At 35.4% G+C, this 27,236-nt stretch overlaps 1 protein-coding gene across 1 annotated transcript; it reads left to right on the forward strand.

Annotated features, from left to right (window-relative positions):
* The first annotated feature begins 2,965 nt into the window (after positions 1–2,965).
* Cth (cystathionine gamma-lyase) lies at positions 2,966–27,104 on the forward strand. The gene is made up of 12 exons (XM_027949551.3): positions 2,966–3,262; positions 6,681–6,762; positions 8,684–8,779; positions 11,553–11,662; positions 14,281–14,412; positions 17,566–17,623; positions 17,988–18,065; positions 19,350–19,502; positions 20,739–20,860; positions 22,643–22,695; positions 26,104–26,242; positions 26,528–27,104. The coding sequence occupies exons 1-12, from the start codon at positions 3,095–3,097 to the stop codon at positions 26,552–26,554; spliced, it is 1,218 nt and encodes a 405-aa protein (XP_027805352.3). The 5' UTR covers positions 2,966–3,094; the 3' UTR covers positions 26,555–27,104.
* Positions 27,105–27,236: the final 132 nt, after the last annotated feature.

Consider the following 27,236-nt stretch of genomic DNA (forward strand, 5'->3'; position numbering starts at 1 on the left):
GAAAAATTGTGATATATATGTGTATTAAGAATTGTAATGCAAAACAAAAACAAAGTACATGTATAAAGGCATAAATTGGTGTGAACATACTTTATATACAGAGATATGAAAAATTGTGCTCTATATGTGTAATACGAATTATAATGCATTCCACTGCTGTCGTGTATTTTAAAAAAATAAAATCGATAAAAGATAAAAAATAGTGTTGTGATATGTCTAAGATCAGCTGCAGTATGGAATGTGTTTATTCATCTAAATAACTATTCTGGCAACCCTTTAGTTTAAAGTAGCTTCTTAAATATGTGGTATGAATCATGTTGCTTCATCTTTGCCCTTTTAGCATATTAATGTCTAATTCAAATAAAACATGATGCAATCTCCAAAAAAAGAAAAATGGTTTACACTGACAACTAAAGGTGAAAGTGATAAGAGTTCTTTGGATGTCTCAGCTCATGTAGCAATCTATAAATCCCCAAATGAAGAACTTGTATTGCAATGTCATCTTCTTCTTCCCCCTTCCCAAAATTCTCTTCATCATTCTCATCAATTTCATTGGCAAAAGCCTAAGGAAGAGCAAAATATTTGTCCTTTGAGCTAAAACAAAACAGATCAAATGGCTATATTTATGTTTGATAACACTAATGATAAGCCGGGTGCAGTGTGCGCACCTGAATCCCAGAAGCTCAGGAGGCTGAGGCAGGGGGATTACAAGTTTGAGGCCAACCTCAGCAACTTAGCAAGGCCCTAAGCAACTTAGTAAAAACTTGTCTGAAAATAAAAATTAAAATGGGCTGAGGATGTGGCTCAGTGGCTAAGCACCTCTGGGTTCAATCCCTGGTACCAAAAAACAAAACAATCCAATAATAATAATGATGATGACAATAATATTATATGAACATCTCTCCCAGGCCCATACTTTGCCATTGTTGCCATTCAGTACCTTTATCCATAGCCTGATTTTAATGGGAGCAATAGAAATCTCTGTGCACATATACAAGAAGTATGATGCTATTTTCATAGAGCTTAAGATGATTTTATTATAAAGGTAATAATGTGCTCTTTTTATAAAAGGATTACACAGTAAAGAAATTCTGTTTTAAAAATGAGAAGTCCTCCATTTAATGTGAAATATCTGCCCTTGAGAGGAATTAATTCTCAAGAGGAATTAATAGTTTTTCAGTGTTATGATAATATTGTTATGTGTTTTTCAAGCTAAGTTTACATGAAAAAGCAGTACACAGCCCAAACTATATAACATTTGCTGTATTTAAAGGGGCTATCATTTGAAAAGTTTTTCCTAAATAAATTGCTTAATTGCTTAAACTTTTTTACAATTTTATTTTTTTAAATAAAGTTACAATAGAGAAAAAGTACTCTCTAAAGAAAAATAAATAAATAAAAAGACGTTGGAGTGTGACTCCATTTAAAAACAAACCAAAAACCAAAAAACCAAAACACAAATACAACAACAACAAAAGGAACCGTTTATTGCAGTTACACTAAATAAAATGTCCACATTTGTGCAACTTAGGGAGGTAAAACTTGGATTGTTTTAGACCCTCCCGTAACATATCATATCATATAAAATATATCCAAAAATAGTTATATATAAATTTTGAAATACATTGCAGTTGATAACATTATATTTTTAAAAGAAAAATATTAATGAAATATGTATCACTATCCATTAGTATTTTGGAGTCCATTTAATTTTCCCCCAATCTTAAAAATTGAGGTAGTCCTCAAAAGTCATACACCCTTAGTTCTGCCCCTCTAATGATTAATGGGTAATTGTCCCTGAAGCTAATTTGAAAAGCAAGTTGACTCATTCATGCTCTTCACATCTTTCTTTCAAACTGTAAATTTTTAATAGTTGTTTATTCTTTATTCTTTTCTTTCTTAATTAGTCTGATAAAGTTTCAGTTCTTTAGCTAATAATTTGCGGGAACATAAATATTCCTAAATTCACTAGTCGCAGAAAAAAAGTTGCAATAGAAGTAGATCGAGACTGTATTGTGAGACTGTATTGTTTGGGGAAATAAGGAAATTTTTGTATGTTTTTAAGGACTGATCTTGGTGAGAGTCTGGCTCTGGATGCAGGTGAGCAGTAAATTCTGACACCAGATTGCTTCCTTTTTTTCCTACTAGGGTGTGGCTGTTACTTGTGTAACAAGGAAAGCATTTTGTGTAAAGATTTGAGGTTTCAATGCGTTTCTCAGAAAAGCTATATTATCTTTCTCATCAGTGGGAGTTTCTCTGAGCCTTTCAACAGAAGATAATGATGTTTGAAAAGCTCAAGGTTGAGTAAATTTGAGAGGGCTGTCAGAGTTCCACTTAATCACCCTCATTACAGTAATTTCCCTACTACCTAAATATTTGACCCTCCTGTTTTAGTCACGGTAAGCAGGGGGTCTTAAAGGACAGCCTGTCTACAAAGAATGAGAATCCAAGTTGCAAATGTGACGACCTGGGTCATTGTTTTCTTAACTAATCTTCACGTTATCACTTGGGTCTTTCGACACTATCCTCAGGACAAAGGGTGGGGGTGTCAGGGGCACAGGGTTTAGCAAGAGTAGGCTATTTGTGTGACCTGTTTACAAGTTACTAGGTTTCAACACCAAGTTAGTCTTTCTTCGTGTCTTGGGCAAAACTCCGGCCCGAGGTCACACAAACTCCGGGTGGCTCCCAGGAGACAGTATGGCAGCTTCCCCAGCGCCGGCATTCAGGAATGTCACCTGCAGCCTGCAGGACCCAACACCGTGTGGTCCCACAGACTCGCTACACCTCACTTTTTGCAGCCGGAGGGCGGTGGAGGAGACGCTCTAGGCAACGCCTCTGCTTCCAGCCAATGAGGAGCAGGGATTGCGTCGGGGCTTACGCTCATTAGTCGGTGCTGGCTCCGCCCTTAGGTGATCGCGTACGAATAAAGTCTCCGGTCCAGCCAGAGCTCGGCTATTGTGCACCGGGGTTTGGCTCAGCCAGCGTGCTTTAGCTCTCGCTCGCTTCACTAATTCTGTTTCTCTTCCTTCCCAACGTTGGGTTTCCTACTTAGATATTTCTCACTGCCCCCACGCTTTCTCCTTTGCAGTTCAGCATGCAGGAAAAAGACGCCTCTCCACACGGTTTCCTACCTAGCTTCCAGCATTTCGCCACGCAGGCCATCCATGCCGGACAGGAACCGGAGCAATGGAATTTCCAGGATGTGGTGCCTCCCATTTCACTCTCCACTACGTTCAAGCAGAAGGCGCCCGGCCAGCACTTGGTGAGCTGGGCTTGTCTGGGGGCGGTACAGGCAGAGCTGGGCGGCAAAAAAAAAAGAGATGGATTATAAATTAAAAGTGTTTCTATTCTGCAATCCTTGCAGTAAGCTTTGTGTTAGTTGGTCCAGTGATCATAATTCTTTTGATGAGCAGGACTGGAAGGAGCAGTTTGTCCAACTTGCCATGTAGATTTGAATAGAAATTCGTGTAATTTTGGCAAATTTTCATTTCGAATATGAGGTTTGAGTAAACTTCAGCAGCAAAAATTTTAAAGACACGGTAAGAAGTCAGCTTTAAAAATTTAAGGATCTGGCCAGACCCGGTGGTGCGCGCCTGTAATCTCTGCTACCCAGGAGGCAGAGGCAGGAGGATGGCAAGTTAGAGGCTAGCTCCATCAAGTTAGCAAGACTCTGTCTCAAAAGAAACAATATAAAGGGCTGGGGATGTAGCTCAGTGGCAGAGCACTGAGGTCAATTCCCAGTTCTGCAAAAAAAAAAAAAAAAAAAAAAATTAAGGGGGTCTAAGAAATCATGTAGAATTAAGAATACTCCTAGAAGCTGTATTCAGCTAATAGTTATTATGTACTATGTGCCAAATTCAACTTATATTATGTGTATTACATATAGTGAATTTTCTAATCCTAACAACAACCCCAGTCCAAATTAATTCCCATTTTTCCGAGATTTAGGGATGATGAGCAATGAGCATAGGCTCATAAGTGGTAGAGCTGGGATTCTGAGTTGCTCTGGAATCCCTCTTAGGAGCTGGGCTACCTTGTGCTATTCTTTAACAATACTAGTAACAACTTACTTAATTGCATCATTTAAACAGTATGGCTTAGTGATTAAGAGCACAAGTCATATAGTCAAAGGACATAGGTTTGTATTCTGACATCACCTCTTCTGAGCTGGGTAACCTTGATCAAGGAAGTTATTTAACCTATTCACTCAGACTGATCCTGTATAAATGGAGATAATAATAGTACCTACACATAAATTGTTAATGTTTGTGAAGCTGTGTACTACACAATAATTACTCAGTAGTAGTATTTTGGTTCACATATTTGCATTTACATTTTTTTTTTTTTTCAATCACAACAACCAGGTCAGAGGGCTGGATGGACATTGTATACATTTTATAGGAAAGGAACTGACACAGACTCGTACATAAATGGCTTATAAACCTGTTAGAGAGCACTCTTTCCTAATTGCATAGCTTATTTACTTTTAGTGACATACTAGATGTGTCTTGTGGTATTTACAAGTTACTGAAGTTCAGAAGAAAATAGTTAAATACACTTTGAAGGTCCCAAGCCTGGAATATACTTTGAAAACCATTTTCATGTATTACATTAGTCAAGAAAAGGTCTTACAGAGTTGCTTTGTGAGATAGAGTTCTAAAGGCACTTACAATGGTTTAGGATACTAAAAACAATTGTATATTGATCAAAATGTGTATACAACTTCTCTTCCAAGATGTGGTTTGTTCCTTGTATAGGTTTACCAAATGAGTGACTGCTCAAGCTTTGGAACCTAGTATAAAAGTTAATCATTCAGATATATTAATAATTAAATGTTCTTAGAAAACAAAGAGGGATGGTTAAATCCATAAGATTGCTTCATATCTTTAAAACAGGTAAGAGCACTAAAGGGAATTTGAAGAGCAGAATGAGAAGCATCTGATTCTTTAGTTACATTTGAAAAGCCATTGAATAGGTGAGGCAGTTTGCCCCTAGAATATGCCTCTTTCCCCTTACAAAGGTAAATATTTGAAAATTAATGAAAGTGTGGGGATCTTTTTTTTTTTTTTTTCCTGTCTGATAGGTACAGCTTCAGGTAATGGTAGAGATGTGATGACATCTTGGAGCCCTACAAAATATATATCTGTTTGGTTTATCAAAAACAAGAAAACAGGGGCTGGAGATATAGCTCAGTTGGTAGAGTGCTTGCCTTGCAGGCACAAGGCCCTGGGTTCAATCCCCAGCACCATATACAAACAAACTAAAAGAAAAAAAACACAAGAAAAAAAACCACAATAAAACTTTAAAAAATGATTATTGCTAATACGAGAACTCCAAAATCAGAAACAAAGGTGTGAAGAGTGGTAGTTTTTTTGTTATGTTTTATCTGAACTGGGTGAAAAAAGAAAAAAACATAGGTTTCTTAATTAAATTCGGTGTTCAAATTTTAGGTTTGAATTCTGGTTTTGATGCTCCTGAGTTCCTATAATATTTGATTTCACTTTCCTCAAAGTAAGTCCTGAGGATTAAATAAAATGACCGGATGAAGATGAACTCTGTGGTGCCATATGTGTAAAAGGAGTATTATGCAAATTTTTAACAATGTATTATGTGGAGGTGCTTTGCTAACTCCTATTTTTGGAGTTATTCTTGTAGAGCTGAGATCTGAACTCTGAGCACTTATAGGATCTGTTTATACCTTCTTGTTTAATGATAACTAGAACTTGTTTCACATTTATCTATCTATCTATCTATCTATCTATCTATCTGTCTATCTATCTATCTATCTTGTTATTTATTGTCATACTAGGGATTAAACCCAGGGCCCCTCACATGCTAGGCAAATGCTGTACCACTGAGCTACATCCCGAGCTCTTTTTATTTTATTTTGAGACAGGGACTTGCTAAGTTCTTCAGGCTGGCCTCAAAATTGTGATCCTCCTGCCTCAGCCTCCTTAGTAGCTGGGATTATAGGCATGTACCACTGTGCCTGGTTCATTGCTTATTTCTTAGGTAATGTAATACAGTTTAGAATTAGGTTTACTTTATTAACTCATGGAATTCTTTTTCTTCGTGTCTTCAGATTAATGCATAAGCTGAGTCGAACATAATAATATTAGTAATATTACAAACTGCCCCCCCCATTTCCACTTACCATGGTTAATATGTGCGAGGAAATATGCAGTGGACACATATTTCATTTTAGTCTCATAGCAATTTTATGAACTAAGTATCCCATCCCCTTCCCCCATTTAGACTGAATCTTGGAAATGTTATTTACTTATTGACAGACACCCAGCTAATGAGTGGCAGATGCCTAATTCTAACCTAGTCTGATCATCTTTAGATCTTCATACCCATCATGCCATGACACTGTCATACTTCTGTCCAATGTCAAGACATATCATAACTAAATAATAGAAAGTCATGATGGTAGGGTGAACCCATGGTTGGGGAGCTATCTCCATTAGACCCCAATAATAAACTTTTTTTTTTTAATTTTTTAAATATTTATTTTTTAGTTTTCTGCAGATACAACATCTTTGTTTGTATGTGGTGCTGAGGATCGAACCCGGACCGCACGCATGCCAGGCGAGCGCGCTACCGCTTGAGCCACATCCCCCCCATCCCCCATAATAAACTTAAAGCTCTTTGAATGAATTCTTATTTCTTTTCTTCAGGGTTTTGAATACAGCCGTTCTGGAAATCCCACAAGGAATTGCTTGGAAAAAGCAGTGGCAGCCCTGGATGGGGCCAAGTACGGTAAGTGATTTGCATTTCACAGCAGTCTAGAATCCTTTAAAAATGTGTCAGAAAAATCACAGAGACACAGAATGTAGAACTGGAAGGAAACAAAGATTTGCATGTTCAAAACTCTTGTCAGAGACATCGAATTTTTTGTCTGCGTGTCTCAGTTGATCTAATATGCATATGTGTAACCATTGGGTAGTAATAAATATGTAAAGAGGCAAAATGCCAGCAGTTATTGGTTAGTATTCATGTGAACAACATTCTTCATCTGAAGAGTCAGTATACATAGATAAAAATTAAATATAACTCTACCTATGAAAAGAGAAACTTTCTTATATTCTGGTTCATTCATCTGACAACTTGTGTCTGAGAATAGCACCAAGGTTCATTTGCAATGGTCAATAACTTTTGATAATATGCTCTCAGAGACTTGGAATTCCCTCCCTGAGATTTTTTTTTTTCCCCATGAGGGGAGTGGATTACTGTTAAATTATCTTTGTATTTTTTCATATAAATTATAATAAAAAAAGAACAGAATAGCAAATAGAAAATATGTGTCTTATGTATCTCTCATCATTAAATTTATCATACACAGCTTTGTGAGTTTTATTAAAATATTTTCTGAATTGCATATTCATAAATTAATGAATGAACTGGGCTTGGTGGGGTGCATATGTGTAATCCCAGTGGCTCGAGAGGCTGAAGCAGGAGGATCATGAGTTCAAAACCAGCCTCAGCAAAACTAAGGTGCTAAGCAACAAAAAAGGGCTGGGGATATTGTTCAGTGGTTGAGTACCCGTGAGTTCAAACCCTAGTACCCCCCCCCCAAAAAAAAAAAAAAAAAATCTAAAACACTCTTTAATTGACTATAGGCCTTCTTTTCTTTTTCTTTTTGGTACCAGGGATTGAACCCAGAGGCTGTTAACCACTGAGCAACATCCCTAGCACTTTTTAAAATATTATATTTGGAGACAGGGTCTTGCCAACTTGCTGAGGTTGGCTTTGAACTCGAGATCCTCCTGCCTCAATCCTCTTGCCTCAGCCTCCTGAGCTGCTGGGATTATACTCATGTATTACTGCACTCGGCCATCTCAGATTTCTGTAAGAAATTATTTCCTTCAAGGCTGGGCACAGTAGCACACCCCTGTAATCCCAGAGGCTCAGGAAGCTGGGGCAGGAGGATTGCAAGTTCAAAGGGTCTCTACAAAAGCAAGGTTCTAAGCAACTCAGTGAGACCCTGCCTCAAAATAGGGCTGGGGATATGGCTCTGTGGTCGAGTGCCCCTGAGTTCAATCCCTGGTACAAAAAAAAAAAAAAAAAAAAAGAATTATTTTCTTCAAATGCTTCTTAGAAATGTTTTAATTAATATAGAATTGATGTAAGACAAAAGTATCTCACCATATATATTTTATATATACACAATATATAATTGATATATTATTATAAATATATGATATAAATTCCAAGTGCTTCTAAATATTTGAATGTGACTCCTACAATATTATTACCATATTACCTATAATATATCTATATATAATTTATGTATAAGTTGAATATAATTTATCCATTTGTATATAGATATGTGTAATTTAAATTTTATTATTATTATTTTTTGCAGTTGTAGATAGACAGAATGCCTTTATTTTATTTATTTTTATGTGGTGCTGAGGATTGAACCCATGCTAGACAAGAACTCTGCACCTGAACTACAGCCCCAGCCCAATATATATGTAATTTAAAAGATATTTTGTTCTTGAAATAGGAAGGGGGATTTGTTATGGCATTAATCAGGGGACCTCTGATGATTCAACAATGGTGGCTGGCCTTCTATCAGAAGAAAAAGGGACATAGAATAATGCAAGTAAATACTGTAGATTTTTTTTTAACCTGTAGTCTGCGTTGTCAGCTTACACAAACTTGATTTTTATTTAAGGTTTGGCCTTTGCTTCGGGTTTAGCAGCCACTATGACTATTACTCATCTTTTAAAAGCAGGAGACCAAATTATTTGCATGGATGATGTGTATGGAGGTAGGTAATCCATCCAATATAGTGTCAGCTAATAATGACATTATTTATTAATATAACAATATAATTTGTTAAAATATGTGATATAATAATATAAGAGAGATTGTCTAATAAAAGTTATACTGAAGCTGCTAGAATGAGGATGCATGATTTCATCAACATTCAGACATATTCTGTTTTAGATATAATAGGTTTTTTTCCCACTTTTTTATTGGTGTATTATAGTGATACATATTGATATGACTTGTTGTTACATTTTTACATTGTTGTGAAAATGCTGTTATATTGTTATAATACACAATATAACAATAGAATTTGGCCAGTATCACACCCCCAGCATTTCTCCCTTCCTTCCCTACCTCCTACCCCCTCATCCCTTTTCTCTAATGATCTATCTCCCTTTGATTTTTAGGAGGTCTACCTCCACCTTCCTTTTCGCTTTTTCTCTTTCATTTTTGCACATGAGAGAAAACATATAACCCTTGGCTTCTGAGTTTGACTTGTTTCGCTTAACATGATGACCTGTAGTTCCATCCATATTCCTGCAAATGCCATAATTTCATTTTTTATTGATGGTTTAATAAAACTCATTGTGTATGTATATATATTTTCTTTATCTATTCATTTGTTGATGAACACCAAGCTGGCTCCATAACTTGGCTACTGTGAGTTGCACTGTTATAAACATTGATGTGGCTGTATCACTTTAATATGCTGATTTTAGTTCTTTTGGGTAAATACCAAGGAGTGGGATCACTGGGTCATATGGTGGTTGCATGTCTTGAGGAACTTCCATACTGACTTCTATAGTGGTTATTCTAATTTATAGTCCCACCAACAGCATGAAAGTGTTCCTTTTTCTTCACATCCTCTCCAGCATTTTTTATTATTTACATTCTTGATGACTGCCATCCTGACTGGTGTGAGATGAAATCTTAGTGTAGTTTTGATTTGCATTTCCTTAATTGCTAATGATGTTGAAGATTTTTTCATGTATTTGTTGGCCATTTGATTTTCTTCTTTTGAAGTGTCTTTTTAATTATTTGTACATTTATTAATCAGGTTATTTGATTTTTTTTGTTGTAAAGTTTTTTAATTTTTTATATATTCTAGATATTAATCCTCTTGCAGAAAAATAGCTAGCAGAGATTTTCTCTCATTCTGTGTGTTCTCTCTTCATATTCCTAATTGTTTCCTTTGCTGTGCAGAAGATAAAGTTTCTAGAGAGAATGTTCTAGCATTATTTAATTTTTTTTTACCTGCAATGAAAGTGAATTATAACCTAGGTCATTTCAAAGAGTTCAACTCTACCCACCCTCTTCCCCTTTTATTTTCTTTTGGCTTTAGGGAATCTTTTGAAAAATTTGTTGAAAGATAGGGATCTCTTTTTTTTTTTTTTTTTAAATGTCTTTAAAACCACACCCAGTGTTTAGCATTTTACCTTTGCAGGGGGTGGGGTGGGGGTGTCTCACAGATTGGGACACCTTGAAGCCCATGCTTAGAATGGGCCAATTCCCAAGGGCTTACATGTTGACTATTCAAGTGGTGCTGGGTGGGAGAAGACAGTTTTGTTCTTACATTTAAGCAAGACTGATTTTCCTTCTCTCTCTCTCTCTCTTTCCTTCCTTCCTTCCTTCTTTCTTTCGATTGAACGCAGGGTCTTGTACATGTGAGTCAAGCACTCTACCAACTGAGCTATATACTCAGCCCTCAAGACTGATTTCTGTGTTAAAAACAGCAAAGAATTTTGTAAATGTGCAAACAATTCCAAATGCTTCTAAATATTTGAAGATGTCTTCTGGAATATTATTATCATTATCTCTACCTCCTAGCTGAACAAAAAATTAAGTTTTTAAATTCTTTGAAGTAAGGGACTTGCCCTGAGTAATCATTTTATCTTTCAGAAATTTGCATAGTGCTTTGTATTTTAATTTGGGTTCTTATAATAGTATGTTGAACTGATACTGTAGAGATTTCTTTGGTTACTATTATAGTGCATTACAAACAGGTAATAAAGTATAGTGCATGGCAAACAGGTACAAAATCCTTAAATTTTTAATAGTTTTTTTGCATTCTCTTTCAGATTTCTAGGGTCATAACACAAAAATGCAGCTTATCATTGATCTTTTTTTTTTTGGTTGACTATCAATAATAGCAATTTTTCTTTAAATTTTGCATATGTAAAAAATCAAACCTAGAACAGTGTTTATAAAATACATTATTCTAAGCTGAATGATTTTTCTTGTTGTACTACAAAAAGCTAGTAGTTTGTCTTAAATTTTTTAAAAAATTATCTGTTAAAGCTTTTAGAATCACATAACAAAAACACTGGGAAAGTATAAAGAATAGTAACTAGTTACTTCCTTTTACTAAAGTGTAACCAGATTGAAAATGTATTTTGAACATTTTATTGACCTTGGTTCATTTCTTTTAGATTTGAGTACTAAGAAGAAATTGTACAAAATATATTGATGGTTCAGGGGTAAAATCACTTAATGTTTGAAGAATAGAGATTGGATATTTTGAGGAACGTTTTCTGCTTCATGCCCTTTGTTATAGGTATCAAGTATATTTTATCTGACTCCTGAATCTCCAAAGTCCAAACTTAATATTCTGTGCTATATTGGATAGCCAAAATGCTTACCTAACATATCTTTTAGTTGCATTTTTGTTGGTGATTAAAGGATCTTTAAATTTTTCAAGTGATTATACCTGTAAGAAATGAAATTCCTTTATATAATGCTCTTTCAATTTTTCTGATTCTCTCCTGCCTCAGGTACAAACAGGTACTTCAGGCAGGTGGCTGCTAAATTTGGATTAAAGCTTTCTTTTGTTGATTGTTCCAAAACCAAATTGCTAGAGGAAGCAATTACACCAGAAACCAAGGTAATTTAACTAGTTTTCAGTTTTTTTAATTTTTTTTTTTTTTAAATTGTCAATGGACCTTTATTTTGCTTATTTATATGTGGTACTGAGAATGGAACCCAGTGCTTCACACATGCTAGGCAAGTGCTCTACCACTGAGCTACAACCTCAGCCCATAGTTTTCAGTTTTTTCTGCTTTCTCTGTGATGTCCTGTTTTCATCATTTCAGTTTATTAGAGAATATAATTTAAATCTGAATTAAAAGTTTTTTCAAACTAGGTCCTTTATTTCAAAAATTTTTCTTTGAAAGTAAAACTAGTATATTTATATGGTGAATTAAAATTATTAGAAGGGGGCTGGGGATATAACTCAACTGGTAGAGTGCTTGGTGCTTAGCTCACATGTACAAGGCCCTGGGTTCATTCCCCAGGACCCCCCCCCCCAAAAAAAAAAAAAAAATGTATATATATATATACACGAAAAATTGACAAAATTAGCATAGACTGGCATCTCCCAGGCACTATAGCATAATGATTAGGAATTCATACACAAATTCTAGAGTGGAATTCTAATTCTGATTCATAATTGGTATGTTATTTAGGAAGATTATTTATCAAAATCTCTTTCTTCATTTGTAAAATGAAGATAATTGTATCTGCTTTATAGCAAAGTAGTTGTGAAAATTAAATGAGATAATGCAATGCTTGGTATAGTACCTGGATATGTGGTAATTACTAAAATTTTTCTTTGTATGAGCTGGGGAAGTAACACAGTGATAGAATAGTTGCCTAGCATGTATGAGGCCCTGAGTTCCATTTTCAGCACTGCAAGAATTAAAAAAAAAAATGCAAACGCATGCAGTTCTTAACTGAATTACCAAGCTAGTATTGGTAACAAGTATTCAGAGAGATTGGATTATAAGAAACACAAACCTTTAAGCACAGTGATTTTTCAGGGCTCTAAAGGATACTTTCTGCAAATAATAGAAGTAGAGAATGGGTCACAAGCAATCTTTAGCTTCCATCCTGGGAAGCTTGTGTGCTACCGGAAGGTGTTTTGTGCCTGAATGAATGGCAGATGTGATATTCTTTCTTGGGACCTCATTTATATTCTGTGTGAATAAAAGAAAGACCAGTGTCCTTTTCCTTTATTTATAAGTCAGTCTTTTCCAGCATTTTACTAAGGATTAAAAGGTTAGAATTGGACCCAAGATTATGTGGCAGTTGATGATAAAAAATGAAAATCTTTTTCATACAAATAATTAGCTTAGGAGTTTAGCTTTTGGTAATCAAGGCTTTTTTTTTTTTTTTTTTTTTAAGGAACTTGTTTTTTTATCTTGTTGGAGAGAAAAGACACTTATTTAAATAGCTGGTTGAGTCTAAGAGAGGAAAGCAAATTATGAGTTATTCAGTTTCGTTCACAACTATATATATATGGGTTTTTTACTGACTTGAATTAATACGTTTTCCCTTCTGAAATATCAGACTTGTCATTTGAAGTAGAATTTTAAAGTCCATGTAAAACCTACTTTATATATTTATTTACTTAGTTTTCATGTTTTAGTTTTGTTTTTTAATTATCTGTAGGAATAAAAAATTCTTACCCAGAAACCATTTTTATAGATATTTAAGTAAATGAAGATTTTTTTTTTTTTTATAGAATATGCATTAATTTACCTTACATTTTCTGTAGTGGAGTTTCAGAGTAGAAAATCTATTTAACCAGACCTCTACCCCATTTAACTATCAAGTGTCTATAATGTGCCTGAATTATGGTAGGTTTTAGGATACCCAGATAAATGTATTGCCTCCTTCTTAAGTGAGCTGTGACCAGATTGTCTGTTGTGCCTGTCACTTTTGTCCTTTAGTCTAAAGCCCATGCTGTTCCTCCAGTTTTAGGCACTTATTTTGTATAGTTTCTAGTGTGTATGGCATTATTTAAGTATTAGGGATATTTTTGGCATCGTAGGCATAATTCTTGTTAATGAAAATTCTAGTATATATATTTTTTTTCTTACTTTTGCAGTAGTAGGAATTGAACCCATGGCCTTGAGCATGTTAGGCAAGCACTGAGCTATATCCCCAGCCTTTTTTAAATTTTATTTTGAGATAAGGTCTTGCTATGTTGGCCAGGTTGGTCTCAAACTTGAGATCTTCCTGCCTCAGTCTCCTAAGTAGTTGGGATTACAGGCCACTATGCTTGGCTCTAGAATGTATTCTTACTGAATCTGTTATTTGTCACTGAGAACAAAATTTCTAGACACTCAACTATGTCTTTGGAATAATCCTACTTCTTATGGAAAATTATTATAATAATTAACTTTAGTGCTTTTTTTCTGCTTAGATATATATTGTCTCATTTGATCTTTTCACAAATTCTATATAAGATTAAGGTACAGGGTAAGTTAGATATTGTCTCATTTGATCTTTTCACAAATTCTATATAAGATTAAGGTACAGGGTAAGTTACTTAGGTCTGGCCTTTCAAGAATTGTAGGAGAAGCTGATTCAGATTTGAGCCTTCCAACTTCATTGTCCATGTGTTTCCATTATCTAATATAGACTCCTCAATTGTTATATGAGATGTATGTTTGGGTAGTATATTTTTACAAACTATTGTTATGTACCAAATTATTTTAGATGGTTTGGATTGAAACCCCCACAAACCCTAACTTGAAGCTGATTGACATTGAAGTCTGTGCACATACTGTCCATAAGCATGGAAACATTATTTTGGTTGTGGATAACACTTTCATGTCGGCATATTTCCAGGTAAATGAAAATCAGTGTTTTGGGCCTGATGAGTAGATCACACTGATATCTATAGTTAGCAAAGGAAGGAAGAGTTGACATTAAAATCATTATTAAATTCATGAAATCTAATTGCAATTATTGATTAGGCAAAGAATTAAATTTGGATCTTTTCTACCATTAGTTAATATCATTTCAAACTTTGTATTATACCTGTGTTTTTAAAGAATTATCTCAATTAGAGCGTTCTGAGTCTCTTAGGATGGGTGAACTCTTTTTTTTTTTTGTTTTTTTTTGCAATGTTGGGGAATGAACCAGGGCTTCCTACATGGTAGGCAATAGCTCTAACACTGAGCTATGTTCCCAACTCAGGATGTGTAAATAAAAAGAAAAGCTATACTCAATGACTTCTCAGTATGTCACATTTCTCCCTCTTCTTTCTTTCTTGTGTTTCTTCCCTCAGCATCATATAAACTATGCCTAGACCTGGGTATCTTTAACTTACTTGTATTAGAAATTTCTACTTCATCTGTTTTACATTTTACGTTTTATAGTGTTCCTGTCTTAGTCTGTTTGGGCTGTTATAACAAAATACTGTATTGGATGACCTATAAACAGAAATTTATTTCTCGTAGTTCTGGAGGCCAGGAAGTCCACGAGCAAGGCACCAGCACATTCAGTGGGTGGTGAGGGCCCACTTTCTTCTGTATCCCCACAGGGTAAAAGAACCCAGGCAGCTCTCTGGGGCCTACCTCATGAAGACACTAATTCTGTTCATAAATGGTGTGGCTTTAGAACGAATCACCTTCCAAAGCCCCCTTCCCCATCACATTGGTGATTAGGTTTCAACATCATACTTTTGTGGGGTCACAAACATTCAGGCCATAGCAGCTCCTTTTAAATTATCTTTTTTTCCCTGCTTATCCCTTTTCATTTATCTTTCTCTCAGCACAGTCCTTCATACATCCTCCATTCCTTTCCCTTTTTTCTGTCTTCCTTCTGCCCAGGTTCTTTCTTTTCTATTTTGTTATTTTGGATGGATCATCTTGGGGTGTCTCTGCTGACAACTTGCCTGCCTTCTCCCCATGTGTTCTCCCTCCCTTTCCTCTGAGTACCTATTTTCTGTCCTTGTAAAGAGTGACTTTTTCCTTGTTCTTCTCTTCCTGATTGTACCTTATTGTACTTAGGCAGCTGTTTGTAAGTTTCCACTGTTAATGACATTTCCCACTGATTGTTTTGGTCCCCACAATTGACTTGGACTGCTACCTCCATGTGACTGGCTAGCTGCCTAAGCAGTTTGCATAAACCTGTTCTTCATTGTATTTTATATATATATATAATTTTTTTTTAGTTGTAGTTGGACACAATATCTTTATTTTATTTATGTATTTTTATGTGGTGTTGAGGATTGATCCCAGCACCTTGCACGTGCTAGGAGAGCACTCTTCTGCTGAGCCACAACTCCAGCCCCAATTCATTGTTTTATTTGAAGTTGCTACCATGTTTTATTTTTCTTTCCTGAAACATATCTGGCTGCATTGCATTCAGATAGATTCATGGGTCTTCTACCTTTGGTTCCTGGTAAATCTCTTGGCATCATCTGTCACAAGTGATTTTCAGTCTTGCATTAGTTTATCCCAACACATGTGCCTTCTACATTAGACAAGTTAATACACTCTGGGATCATTTTAGCTAAGTCACAGCATGTCCTGTGTATTCTCAAAGAAATTGCATGAATTTTTTAGCCTGACCCTGCCCAAGTTACTCATGAGACCTAGCCCTCTTTCTCCTATGACTAATCACCAAAATAAGTCCAATTTTTCTACCTTTCTGAAGGCCACATCACGTTCTTCATGCTAAGGATTGGCCTTTGCTTCATTGCACTTTGGATTCATTGTAGAATTTTTCAGAAATTGCACCATCCTGGGGTAGCCACACACACTGGTTCCATAAAGCAAATCTCTTTTTGAAAAGGTCCTCTTACTGTCTTACCTTCAAAAAAACTGAATATGTTCCTTTCTTCTTTGCTTTTTGTCTTTTGGATATTCTGTAAGTTTCAAATAAAGCAAAATGAACATATCAGTATGAAGTTTCAGAATAGCACCTCTGGAGTGAGTCCTGGCTCTATTATCTTATCTGAATGATCAATCTTTTTTTCTTAGTCCCTTTTCCTCATAAGTTCAATGAAAACCATAAAGATACTGATTTTATTAAGTTAGGTAAAGTATTTTGTACAATATTTCACTGGGTTATATAAAGTATTTATCATGGTTCTTGTGACATTGATGTTAGGCATTTGTTTTTATTTTTTTCTTCTTTGTTGGCCATAATGATGATAGAATGTTAGAACTGGAAGACAACTTAACATCATCTCTGATCTCTTCGCTCTACAGATGAGCAAACTCAAGTACAGAATGCTTTGAATGATACCTTGCATTCTTTTTTTTGAATCACTTTAAATGAAAACATCCCACATCTACCCATAATGATACCTCCCAAACATCAAACAACTCTAATGAGGTCAAAACACATTCATACACTTTTATGTTAAAGAAAATGTACATGGAAAGATGTTGATAATGTATTATTTATTAGTAAGTCAAAAATAATTTTAATGATAAAAAAATGCATTTTAAGATTACCTGATTAATTTGCATCTGGATTAGCCAGAAGAAAATTCAAACAAATTTCTTTATAAAGTGACTTTCTCTTTGGTAAAACTGCTATAATAAAAGAATAATTAGGAGTCAAGATCATGACAAAGTGTCAGTAACCTCAGCATATCTCATAAGGTTATAATGGTTAAAAATCTAACTAGGTTAGTTTATATTTACTTGACATAAACACATATTTTATGTGTTTGTCAATGTCTCTACTATAAGTGATAAATTTAAGGGTCAGTCAGCAACTGCTATGAAGAAACAGGCTGACCTGGGTCTATCTGCTATTAGCAGGAAACTTGTGCCTTCAGGTTCCATTTTATGTGCATTTGGTGTGAACGAGTCAAAGGCAAAATAATAGCATAGATCCTGGAAATTTTAAGGTGTACATATTTTTGCAAAGTTAGTATTGATTAGAATGAGACTGGGATTAACAATTGTAAATAGACAATATATTCAAATGGTTTCTCATTTAAAATAAAAATTTAAAAACCCAAACTTCTGTTTCTTTCAGCGGCCTTTGGCTCTGGGAGCTGATATTTGTATGTATTCTGCAACAAAATACATGAATGGTAAGATAAGCAGTTCACATTTGCTTGTTTATTTTCATTAGCAGATGAAAATAGCACAGGGCTGTTGGTCTTTGTTTTTTTCCACTCTATGTAGGCTTTATCTGTGACTTCTGTAGAAAGAAAAAAAATAGTGTTGCTTGGATATAGGATTTATACAGACAAAATTATGTTTGTGATTCATGAGGAAAGGATTAAGATTTACTATATAAGATTATGCTTTTATCCTGTTTGCAGCTTGAAAAGAAATACTTTGTTTTTATTTTATAGGACAAAACCGAGAGTTTTTTCGAGGGAAAGTTACATTTTGGAAATTATAAAAAAAATAGACATAAATTTTTATATAAAAGTTTTGGTTTTGTTTTAGGCCACAGTGATGTTGTAATGGGCATAGTGTCTGTTAATTCTGAAGACATCCATGATAGACTTCGTTTCTTGCAAAATGGTAAGTGTTAAAAAGCCTGAGCTGGGTGCAGTGGTGCATGCCTGTAATCCCAGAGACTTGGGAGGCTGAGGCAGGAGGATCATGAGTTCAAACCCAGCCTCAGCAACTTAACAAGGCCGGAAGCAACTCAGTGAGACCCTGTCTCTAATAAAGTACAAAAAAGGGTTGGGGATATGGCTTGGGGTTGAGCATCCCTGGGTTTTTTTTTTTGATACCAAAAAAAAAAAAAAAGAACCTGGATTTCCTTGTAAGCTATCAGTGACTACATTTTATGTATGTTTGCATTTCCATGAAATATTGTGAAACATTTAGAAAGAAAAATTCTGATTGTTACAGGAAAGAAGAAAAAAATGGGTTTATAAAAATACTATAATTATAGCATACTATGTATAGTATGTATAACATGATACAGAAAATGAATTTTGTTATTTTCATATCCATGTTAATTTTAATCATAATTTGTTAAAGCCCAGTAAATTTTAGTTTCAAGAGTTAATGGATTTTATTTTCTTAAACAAAGCAAAACAAAATATTTGAAATGTTGGCTTTTATGTTCTATGCCTTTTATATATATGGAATGGATGGTTAATTTTAAATAGTATTCACGTATACGCTCACATTTTTCAATAGATAGGTCTAAACCCCAATTCCAGTTGAATAGTATTTTAGTTATCTCAAGTATGAATGAAGATTTAACCATGTTAGTTTGAGAGATACAGACATAATTAAGAATAAAAATGCCCTTTTAGGAAATAGGCAAAAGGGGCATTGAAGAGAGAAGCCAAGATATTACTTGATAAATGGCCATTTATTTGTAAAATGTAGGAATGAGGTGTGTAATCTGTAGGCATGTGATATTATAGGCTGTTTTACATGAAGCCTAAAGAGGATATTGGTAGAATGTTCAGTAAAAATTACAATTGAACTATTTTTTCTATATGTTGTAATAATCTTTCAAAGCAATATTAGGGTAAACAATGTACAGTATGTCATGTCATTAAAATCACAGGAATTTTTCTTTATATTTTCAAAAGTTTATATTATTGTGGTTTTACTTAATTTATAGGACATTTATTTCCCCTCTCATTATAAAGCACCTTTCCCTAAGTATATTTTATGTTTCATTGTCATGATTCTGAATTTAACATTGTAGTTTTCTGCCTAAAAACGCAAACATTGAGCTTCATAGCTAACTTCTCAGATTCACTATAATGAAAAGTAGGGAAAGAGAATTTTCTGGGCCCTACCCTACTTTCATGCTAATCCAAGATGTGTTCATTTTAGCTCTTGGAGCTGTTCCATCTCCTATGGACTGTTACCTCTGCATTCGAGGCTTGAAGACACTACAAATCCGAATGGAGAAGCATTTCAAAAATGGAATGGCTGTTGCCCAATTCCTAGAATCTAATCCCCGAGTAGAAAAAGTTATTTATCCTGGTATGTGAATCTGGTTCCTAAGCAGATATGTTTATGCCAGAACTAGTATCCTGTTTATGTAATAGTTGTTTGTAAGTTAGGTGCATGTGTATATTTTTGTGTTGTTTTTGTTTATTATTGAATGTTGCTGTGTCAGGCTCTTTGGTGGGTCTAATAGGGAATAAACAGACTTGACCTCTGGCCATGAGTTACCTATACTCTAATGATGCTTGGGCATTAAGAAATTAGTCTTACAGACTAGATGGTTCTGCTATGGTCTTCAGCTTTTAGGGCTTGTGTGTAACTATTCCAAGATCACAATATTGTACTTTTTTCATTGATTTATTCATAAACTTGACAGTATAGTCTTTAGCACTAGCTCAGCTTAGCTTTAATCTGATAGAGGTTTGTCCCATTCAGTCTTGATGCTTATGCACCACAATTCCCCTGAGATTTTCTTACTTCTTTTTCTGAATTCCTTCACCCTTTTCAGAATCTAGAAAAGCTCATGTAGAATTGACACAATGTCATCTTTGAATTTATTTTACCAGATTTTAAACAGTGGTATTGTTAAATAAATAGTTTTTGTAAGATATTTTGAGGCATCTAGTAATGTAGTCATGGGTATACAGGACAATTCAGATTTTGTCCCCAAGGACAGATAATCCAAGGTAGAAATATATATGTGAGATTAAGTGTCCCCTCTGTACTTTTGTAAAGAGCTGTTGACAGTGTTCATCTTGAATTCAGAGAGGAAGAAGAATTTTGCCCTGAAAAATGGGTAGCATTTATTAAAAGGGCTTGAACAAGGTATTTCAGATTCAGTTGACAAATTATTTTAAATTTACCAACCATGATCCACAATTTGCTAAGAAATGGGATCCAATTATTAAAAAAGAAATGGATTTGCCTTCATGGAGCTAATCTGGTGGATAAGACAGATATTCATCAAGAAATTACAGAAGGATGTAATTAAATAGGGAAGTCCAGTTTAAAGTGACAGGATGTACAAAGGTCTGGAGATTAAAGGGAGTGCTGGCTGGCATAGAGAGGGCTGGTGTGACTAGAGCATGGATAGGACAGAAAGATGTATGTCAGTGCAAAGCTGGAAAGGTGGATGTGGGCCAGAACAGTAGTCAGATATGAAGATGGCATTAACACTGATTTGCAGATTACTAAATTGTCAGTGAAAAATTTTTCCCTTTGAAATTATGTTTGACTCTAAAATAAGACTTTTATCATGCCTTGTGATTACAGGTTTGCCCTCCCACCCACAGCATGAGTTGGCAAAGCGCCAATGCACAGGTTGCTCAGGGATGATCACCTTTTTTATTAAGGGCACTCTTCAACATGCTGAGACTTTCCTTAAGAACCTAAAGGTAAAGTTTCAAAGCAGGTTTTTAAATGGGGAGGTAAGACCTCCTTACAGTAGGTCCTTATCTTTTACTTTAGGTTTTGAAGCTGTAGGTCACACCCCCAAGCCTCTTTATCACGAAATGCATGGGGTTGAAAATGATGTAGACAAGAGTCCATAGCATCTGGATATATTCATTTCCTTAACTCTGCACACCCTATCATTAATTCTAGAGGGATAGAATATTCCCATTTATTGGTTTACAAATGTATTTAAAGGTGAACCCTTCTTCAAATGAAATACTCTGTGACAATTGCACAAAGGCTGTTATGAAGTCCCCCTTACAAATGGCCTGCACCTCCCAGGCTGGAGGTAAGAGGATGCCTAAGGTGAGGGAAGAAAAGGACTTTGTCTAACTTTCACAAAGGCAGGAGTCTCTCAGGAGCCATGAATGCACTGTGCTTACCTTGACCTCATGGAATAATGGACTTTGATGGTTTAATGCCACAGAGTTATTGAGCAGATTGTAGCCAGATTAATCAAAGCTCTGCAGATGTCTCAAATCTGTCCATCTCTAAAATTAGAAGATATTTTGAATTTAATAGTTATGAATGTAAAAATATTTGTAAAATTAAGCCAGGTTTGTTGATTCTCACTTTGGTACCAGTTGTTCAGGAGGCTGAAGTGGGAGAATCATTGGAGTTCACAAGTTTGAGACCAGCCTGGGCAATGTACCAAAAACTCCATCTCCAAAAAAGGAAAAAAAATTGTAAAACTCTATGAAACTTTGACACTTAGTCCATTTTGTGTTGCTAAAACAAAATACCCGAAGCTGGATATAAAGAAAAGAGGTTGATTTAGTTAATAGTTACGAAGGCTCAAAGTACAAATCAGATGGCCCCATGGATTTGGCCTCAGGTGAGGGCTTAGTGGCAGATAGTATTGTGCGTGGGAGTGAGAGATCACATTGCCAGGTGGGAAGCAAAAAGCCATTCGGGGATCAGGCTTGCTCCTTTTTAAAAAAAAAATTTTTTTTTTAAATATCTTTATTTAATTTATTTTTTATGTGGTGCTGAGGATCAAACCCAGGGCCTTATGCGTGCTAGGCAAGCTCTCTACCACGGAGCCACACCCCAGCCCCCAGGCTTGCTCTTAAAGTAATTTGCTCTTACAAGAACCAACTCAAAAGAACTACCTGATTTAGCAGTGCCCTCAGTGACCTAACACCCTCCCCCTGGGCCCAACCTCTTAAAGGTCCCACTGACACACTGAGGACCATGCTTCCAATGAGTTAACCTTTGGGGGAAAAAACCACACCAGGGACCAAGCATCCAGTATATAAACCTTTGGGAACAAACCATGCACAAACCTAAATCTGAGTTTTCCCCCTACTCCAATAGGGAGATAAATGAATGTATTCATTTAATAAGTGATACATATTAACAAGTGTGTATACCTTGGCAGGGTTTTAGAGATTTTTATTTAAAGGGTAGTCTCAGAGCTGGATCCAAATGTAATCATTCTGAAGTTTTAGAGCTCATGTTAAATTAATATAATATAGGAAATTCACTTTAGTCAGCTTTTAATGTCTTAGAATTTAAACATAATATATCTAATCCATGATGTCACTGTTAATAGACTTTATTTTCATTTATTTCTCTAAGTTTCTTACCCAATATGTATTTCATTCATAATCACCGCCATTCCCAATCCTCCTTATACAAGGTCCATTTCATTAAAAATGTTAACTATTAGATTTTAGTATTTTTATTTTGAAAGATCTAAATTTATATTTGTTTTTTTAAAGTTGTTTACTCTTGCTGAAAGCTTGGGAGGATACGAAAGTCTTGTTGAGCTTCCGTAAGTATATTTTTTATTTTTCTCAGTGATTAATTTAATTTTAGTGTTTGACACTTGGTTTACCTATGTTGCCCAGGCTGATCTTAAACTTCTGAACTCAAGTGATCCTCCCATCTCAGTCTGGGATTATAGGCATGTGCCACTGATATCAGCTCTCAGTATTTAAAATTTAAATCAGCTTTCATGGTTGTCTGGAAATGGAGTTTGACAAAATCAGGAATAAAATTAAAGATATTTAATAGTAAGAATTGTATAGCACTCACCAATCAGAATGAACTGTACCTTGGTCAGGATGGGGGCCCTGACAAAATCTCATGATAGGCAACTTATCAGTGAGCTATGTCCTCCCAAATGATGCTTCCTTCACTGTGTTGCCTGAAGGAGATTCCAGCAGTCATTTTATCCAAGGATTGTTGATCTCTAAGGGAGGGCCACCTGTTTTAACCCCACCTGCCTTGGAAGGGAGTTTGGGGACTTTGTCCTGGAAAACCTGTTATCAAGGCTCCTTGGGAGATAGAATGTGTTTCTGTTGAAACTCCTCCATACCCTTGTTTGTCAGAGAAGAGCCCTGCTAGATACTGCCAAATCTGTTTCTTTTCTTCCCTCTGTAGGGTAAACCTTTAATGGTTCCATGTAGTCTGTAGGATATATATAAACTCTGACCTGATAGTCCAGGTCTGTCACCATCCGAGCAAATTAAAAAAAATTCATCTATTTTATCAAAGTACCTGAGGATATTAGAGTAGGAAGTAGATTAAGATATTGCAGTGCAACAGCTTAGGAAACAAAGACCCACTAAGTTTAGCTAATTTACTCAAATGTCACATAGGAATATGTTGACGACTTCACTCTTGAGGCTTTGCATCAAAAATAGTGAAGGGATATCGAAGGATTCTGCATCTGGATTTAAGATTTGTTTTCACCAGGTACTTAACCATTAAGCATCTTCTTTTTTTTTTAATCCGTGAAATAATTAAAGTACTTAAGTAAGGGGTTAATAATTAAAGCATTGATTCTTATTTATTGATTACCTGTCCCACCAAGCATTTCTAAGCTATATTTTACCTTTATTATATATTGCTGTGACCTTATGTTGTAATTATTACAAGGGTAAGTCAACATCATTACCTAGCAATTTTCAGCTGTTCTCAATGCATGTGGTTGGTTTTTGTGTTTTAATATTTATACACATTTGTGGGATAACTGTGCCTGGAAGCATTATGTACTTATATATATTGAGAAATGTCAGGGATTACCAACATTTAGACATATTTCCTGCCTTCTTGTGGTAGTTCACTGTTGGAGGAATAGTTAAAAAAAAAAAATCTCAAAATTAAAAAATGAAAATGCTCAGATAACGATTTGAAATAATTCAGTTAACCCAACTTTATTAGTAGTCTTTTAAGAAGATGCCTGCTAGAAAGTCTGGATGCACAAGAGGGCACACTCCACACATAAAATTAGTGTATTTTTCACAGTAATAAAATGTGTATTACTTTAAGGCTCCCTTCTTAAAAATAGATGTTTCCTGATTTATTTAGGGATTCGGTTTAAAGTTGCTTGGCCCACAGACACTGCAGCTTAGGCCACAACTGCATGCCAGTGGACAAGTGAATTTAGGTCAGGGCTTGTCTGTTCTACCAACCCATTCTGTGCCTCCCCACACTGCTGAGACTAGAGCAGCATTGCAATCAGGAATTCAGGAAGAGGAGCCACAGTGTGCTGGGTTGGTCTCCCAGCCTAGCAACACTTTTTTTTTTTTTTTAATTGATCCTAGCAACACTATTAACTGTGGGGCCTTAGAAAAGTTATGCTTCCTCTCTAAATCTCAATTTCCTAGTTCCTAGGGTTGGTATGAGAACATGGGGGAAAAAAAAATCCCTAAGCTAGTCGTCTTAGTTCATATTAAGTACCCAATAAACATTAATGATTACTATGAGTTCTTTTTATTAGGCATCTACTACATTCCAGGTACTTATAGATATTCTGTCACTTATTGTCTGAGATAGAGCTTTAAGATAGGTATTATAATCAGGTTTTGTCCATTTTTTTTTTTTAAACAAAAAATGACTTACCATGCAAACCCGCCTCATGGTAAACACACAGTAGGTGCTATCTATTATTATTTCAGATAAAGAAATAAGTGGTGAGTACAGGTAACTTTTACAGGGTCAAGCCAGTGTATGGAGAGGATAATATTCATACCCATGTTTACTGGTCTCTGAGACCTAAGTTCTTATTTCCATACCTGCATTTCCTTCTAAGGAATTAAGAACCTGCCAGGGCAGAACATTTTAAGGATGATGCTTGTGTATACAAAGCTTGTTAGAGTGAACTTCATTTACTCCCAAGTATTTGTTTCCATGGGTCTGAACTGAGATAGAAATAAGCAACTTAGACACAGATTTTGCTGGTGGTGTTTAGGCAAGGGAAGAGTATCAGTGGCAACATTTGTACTGGGGCCAAATAAGACTCTAAGTCTCTCCTCCCTGGTACCTAATCCACAAAGATTTCTCCCTCCTGAACTCCAGCAGTCCTTTTGTCTATACTTGTTTGGTATTCTTGGTAGGTTATTTTGTTTTGTGAATTATCATAGTCTTTATCTCTTGCTTTATTATCTCAGATAAAGAAAATAACTCATTGTTCTTGGTTTTCAATTCTTCCTACAGTGCTTGACACATAATAGATGCTTTATTGTACCCATATTGATAATGATGATGAGTTTCTAGTTAGTTTGAAATATTCTTCAGGTCCTCTATGTCCTGGGTTACCTGTTGGAATTCCTGATGCTCAATGATTGCCTTTCCCTGATCTGCCTCAGAAGGGCCAGTTCTAGATTGATCCATTGATTGATCTGGAGGAAATTAATTCTTGTAGGCTCTTGGTCCAAGTGGCCTCTTAAAAGTAGCAGGTTGGATATGGGGTATGGGACTAGTGGTCAAAACCTCATTCAGGCAGTGTTCAAATCTGCATGCTGTAGGCTAGCATCTCCCTCCTGTATGGGTGTGCTTAACTAGTACTTCTTTCAGCGTCTATTTTGCCTGTGTCTTACCAATGGTATAAATAGGATTTAGAAATCTCGCTTTTCACTTGATAATTTTTCTTCTTTTCCTCCTCCTCTTCCTCCCTCTCCTCCTCCTCCTTTTCTTTGCCTGTGGAAAGTTATGAGGGTATACAAAATTTGATGTTTGGAGCAGAAAAAAAATGGAAGGTTAATTGTAATATATAAGACAGAAACATGGGTACTCTCACTTCTCCCAGGTACACTATGCCAGGAGTTCTGAGTCTTTTTTCCACCTTCCTTTTTAAATAAAATTCTAGCTTGCTTGAGAAAGAAAAAAAAAAAAAGAAATGTGCTTCCACTGATATAATATAGTGATCAAAAATTTTTCTCATGTCTTCTTCCAGGGCAATCATGACCCATGCATCAGTGCCTAAGAATGACAGGGATATCCTTGGAATTAGTGACACACTGATTCGACTCTCTGTGGGCTTAGAGGATGAAAAAGACCTGCTAGAAGATCTAGATCAAGCTTTGAAGGCAGCAGTAAGTTTTACTAGAAAGAGAGAGAGAGAGAGAGAGACTGTGTGTGTGTGTGTGTGTGTGTGTGTGTGTGTGTGTTTAATCTTGGAGCAGTGGTCACTGTCTTTACCAAGAGTGGGTTCACAGAATTCGAAATATTTTCTCTTCCTATAATACACAGGGTGGATAAATGTGGGGAAAACTCAAAGTGCCGATTTAAAGGGTGATAGCATTCAGAAGAGATTTCTCACGGAGAAGTCTTTGCTATAGGTTTAATAATGTATTTTTCTTGTGCACTGTTTAATATAGCACCCTTCAAGTGGAAATTGCGACTAACATTCCAGAACTGCATTTAGAAGCTGCTTGCTGAGAAGATCAAATCCTTTGAGTAATTGAACAGACCATTAATGTGCCTTTGCAGAATGTTTAAATGAAATTTTAAGGTACTGGATGATCTTTCACTGTAACCTTTTAGGGAATCTTCCTTGTTAAAAGCAGTTTTCTGTACATCTTATTGTAACTAACAGGTCAATTCTGTTCATATTTTGTTAATATTGCTATACATATGCCTCTGAAGGAAGTGAGATTTGTGGGGCTTTTGGGGATCATGTTCTTCTTTTCATAGCCTAAGATTTATTTTGATCATGTTTACAATATAATGGTAATTCACTTTTGATGTTTTATGAAGAAGTTATTAAATGAATGTTCTTAAATCAAGCAAGATATTTTTGCATATTGTTGAAAAGAGCATTCTAAGCAATGGTTTACATTTAATTGCCATAGCCAAAAATTAAATACTTGAAAAGTCTACTGTGAAATCTATTGATTTAAGGTTGTACTTATTACTCTTTATTTTTTTAAAAATAAATCTAATTATCAAATCCCATTGTGATATTCCTGTGTTGTGTGATATCAATCTGTATTCCAGGGTCCTTTTAATCCCTAATGACTGCTCTTAAAGGTTCTCTTACATTAATTTTTATAAACTTAATAGAATAAATATCATTTATTCTGTAAT

The sequence above is a fragment of the Marmota flaviventris genome, chromosome 10 (assembly GCF_047511675.1).
Source record: "Marmota flaviventris isolate mMarFla1 chromosome 10, mMarFla1.hap1, whole genome shotgun sequence".
NCBI lineage: Eukaryota > Metazoa > Chordata > Mammalia > Rodentia > Sciuridae > Marmota > Marmota flaviventris.

Bases quoted from the DNA above. Each gene is read 5' to 3' on its own strand.
- Cth (XM_027949551.3), top strand. From the start codon at position 3,095: ATGCAGGAAAAAGACGCCTCTCCACACGGTTTCCTACCTAGCTTCCAG. The intron at 3,263-6,680 runs GTGAGCTGGGCT...TCTTTTCTTCAG, and splicing joins AGGCGCCCGGCCAGCACTTG to GGTTTTGAATACAGCCGTTC. The intron at 18,066-19,349 runs GTAAGTGTTAAA...TGTTCATTTTAG, and splicing joins ACTTCGTTTCTTGCAAAATG to CTCTTGGAGCTGTTCCATCT.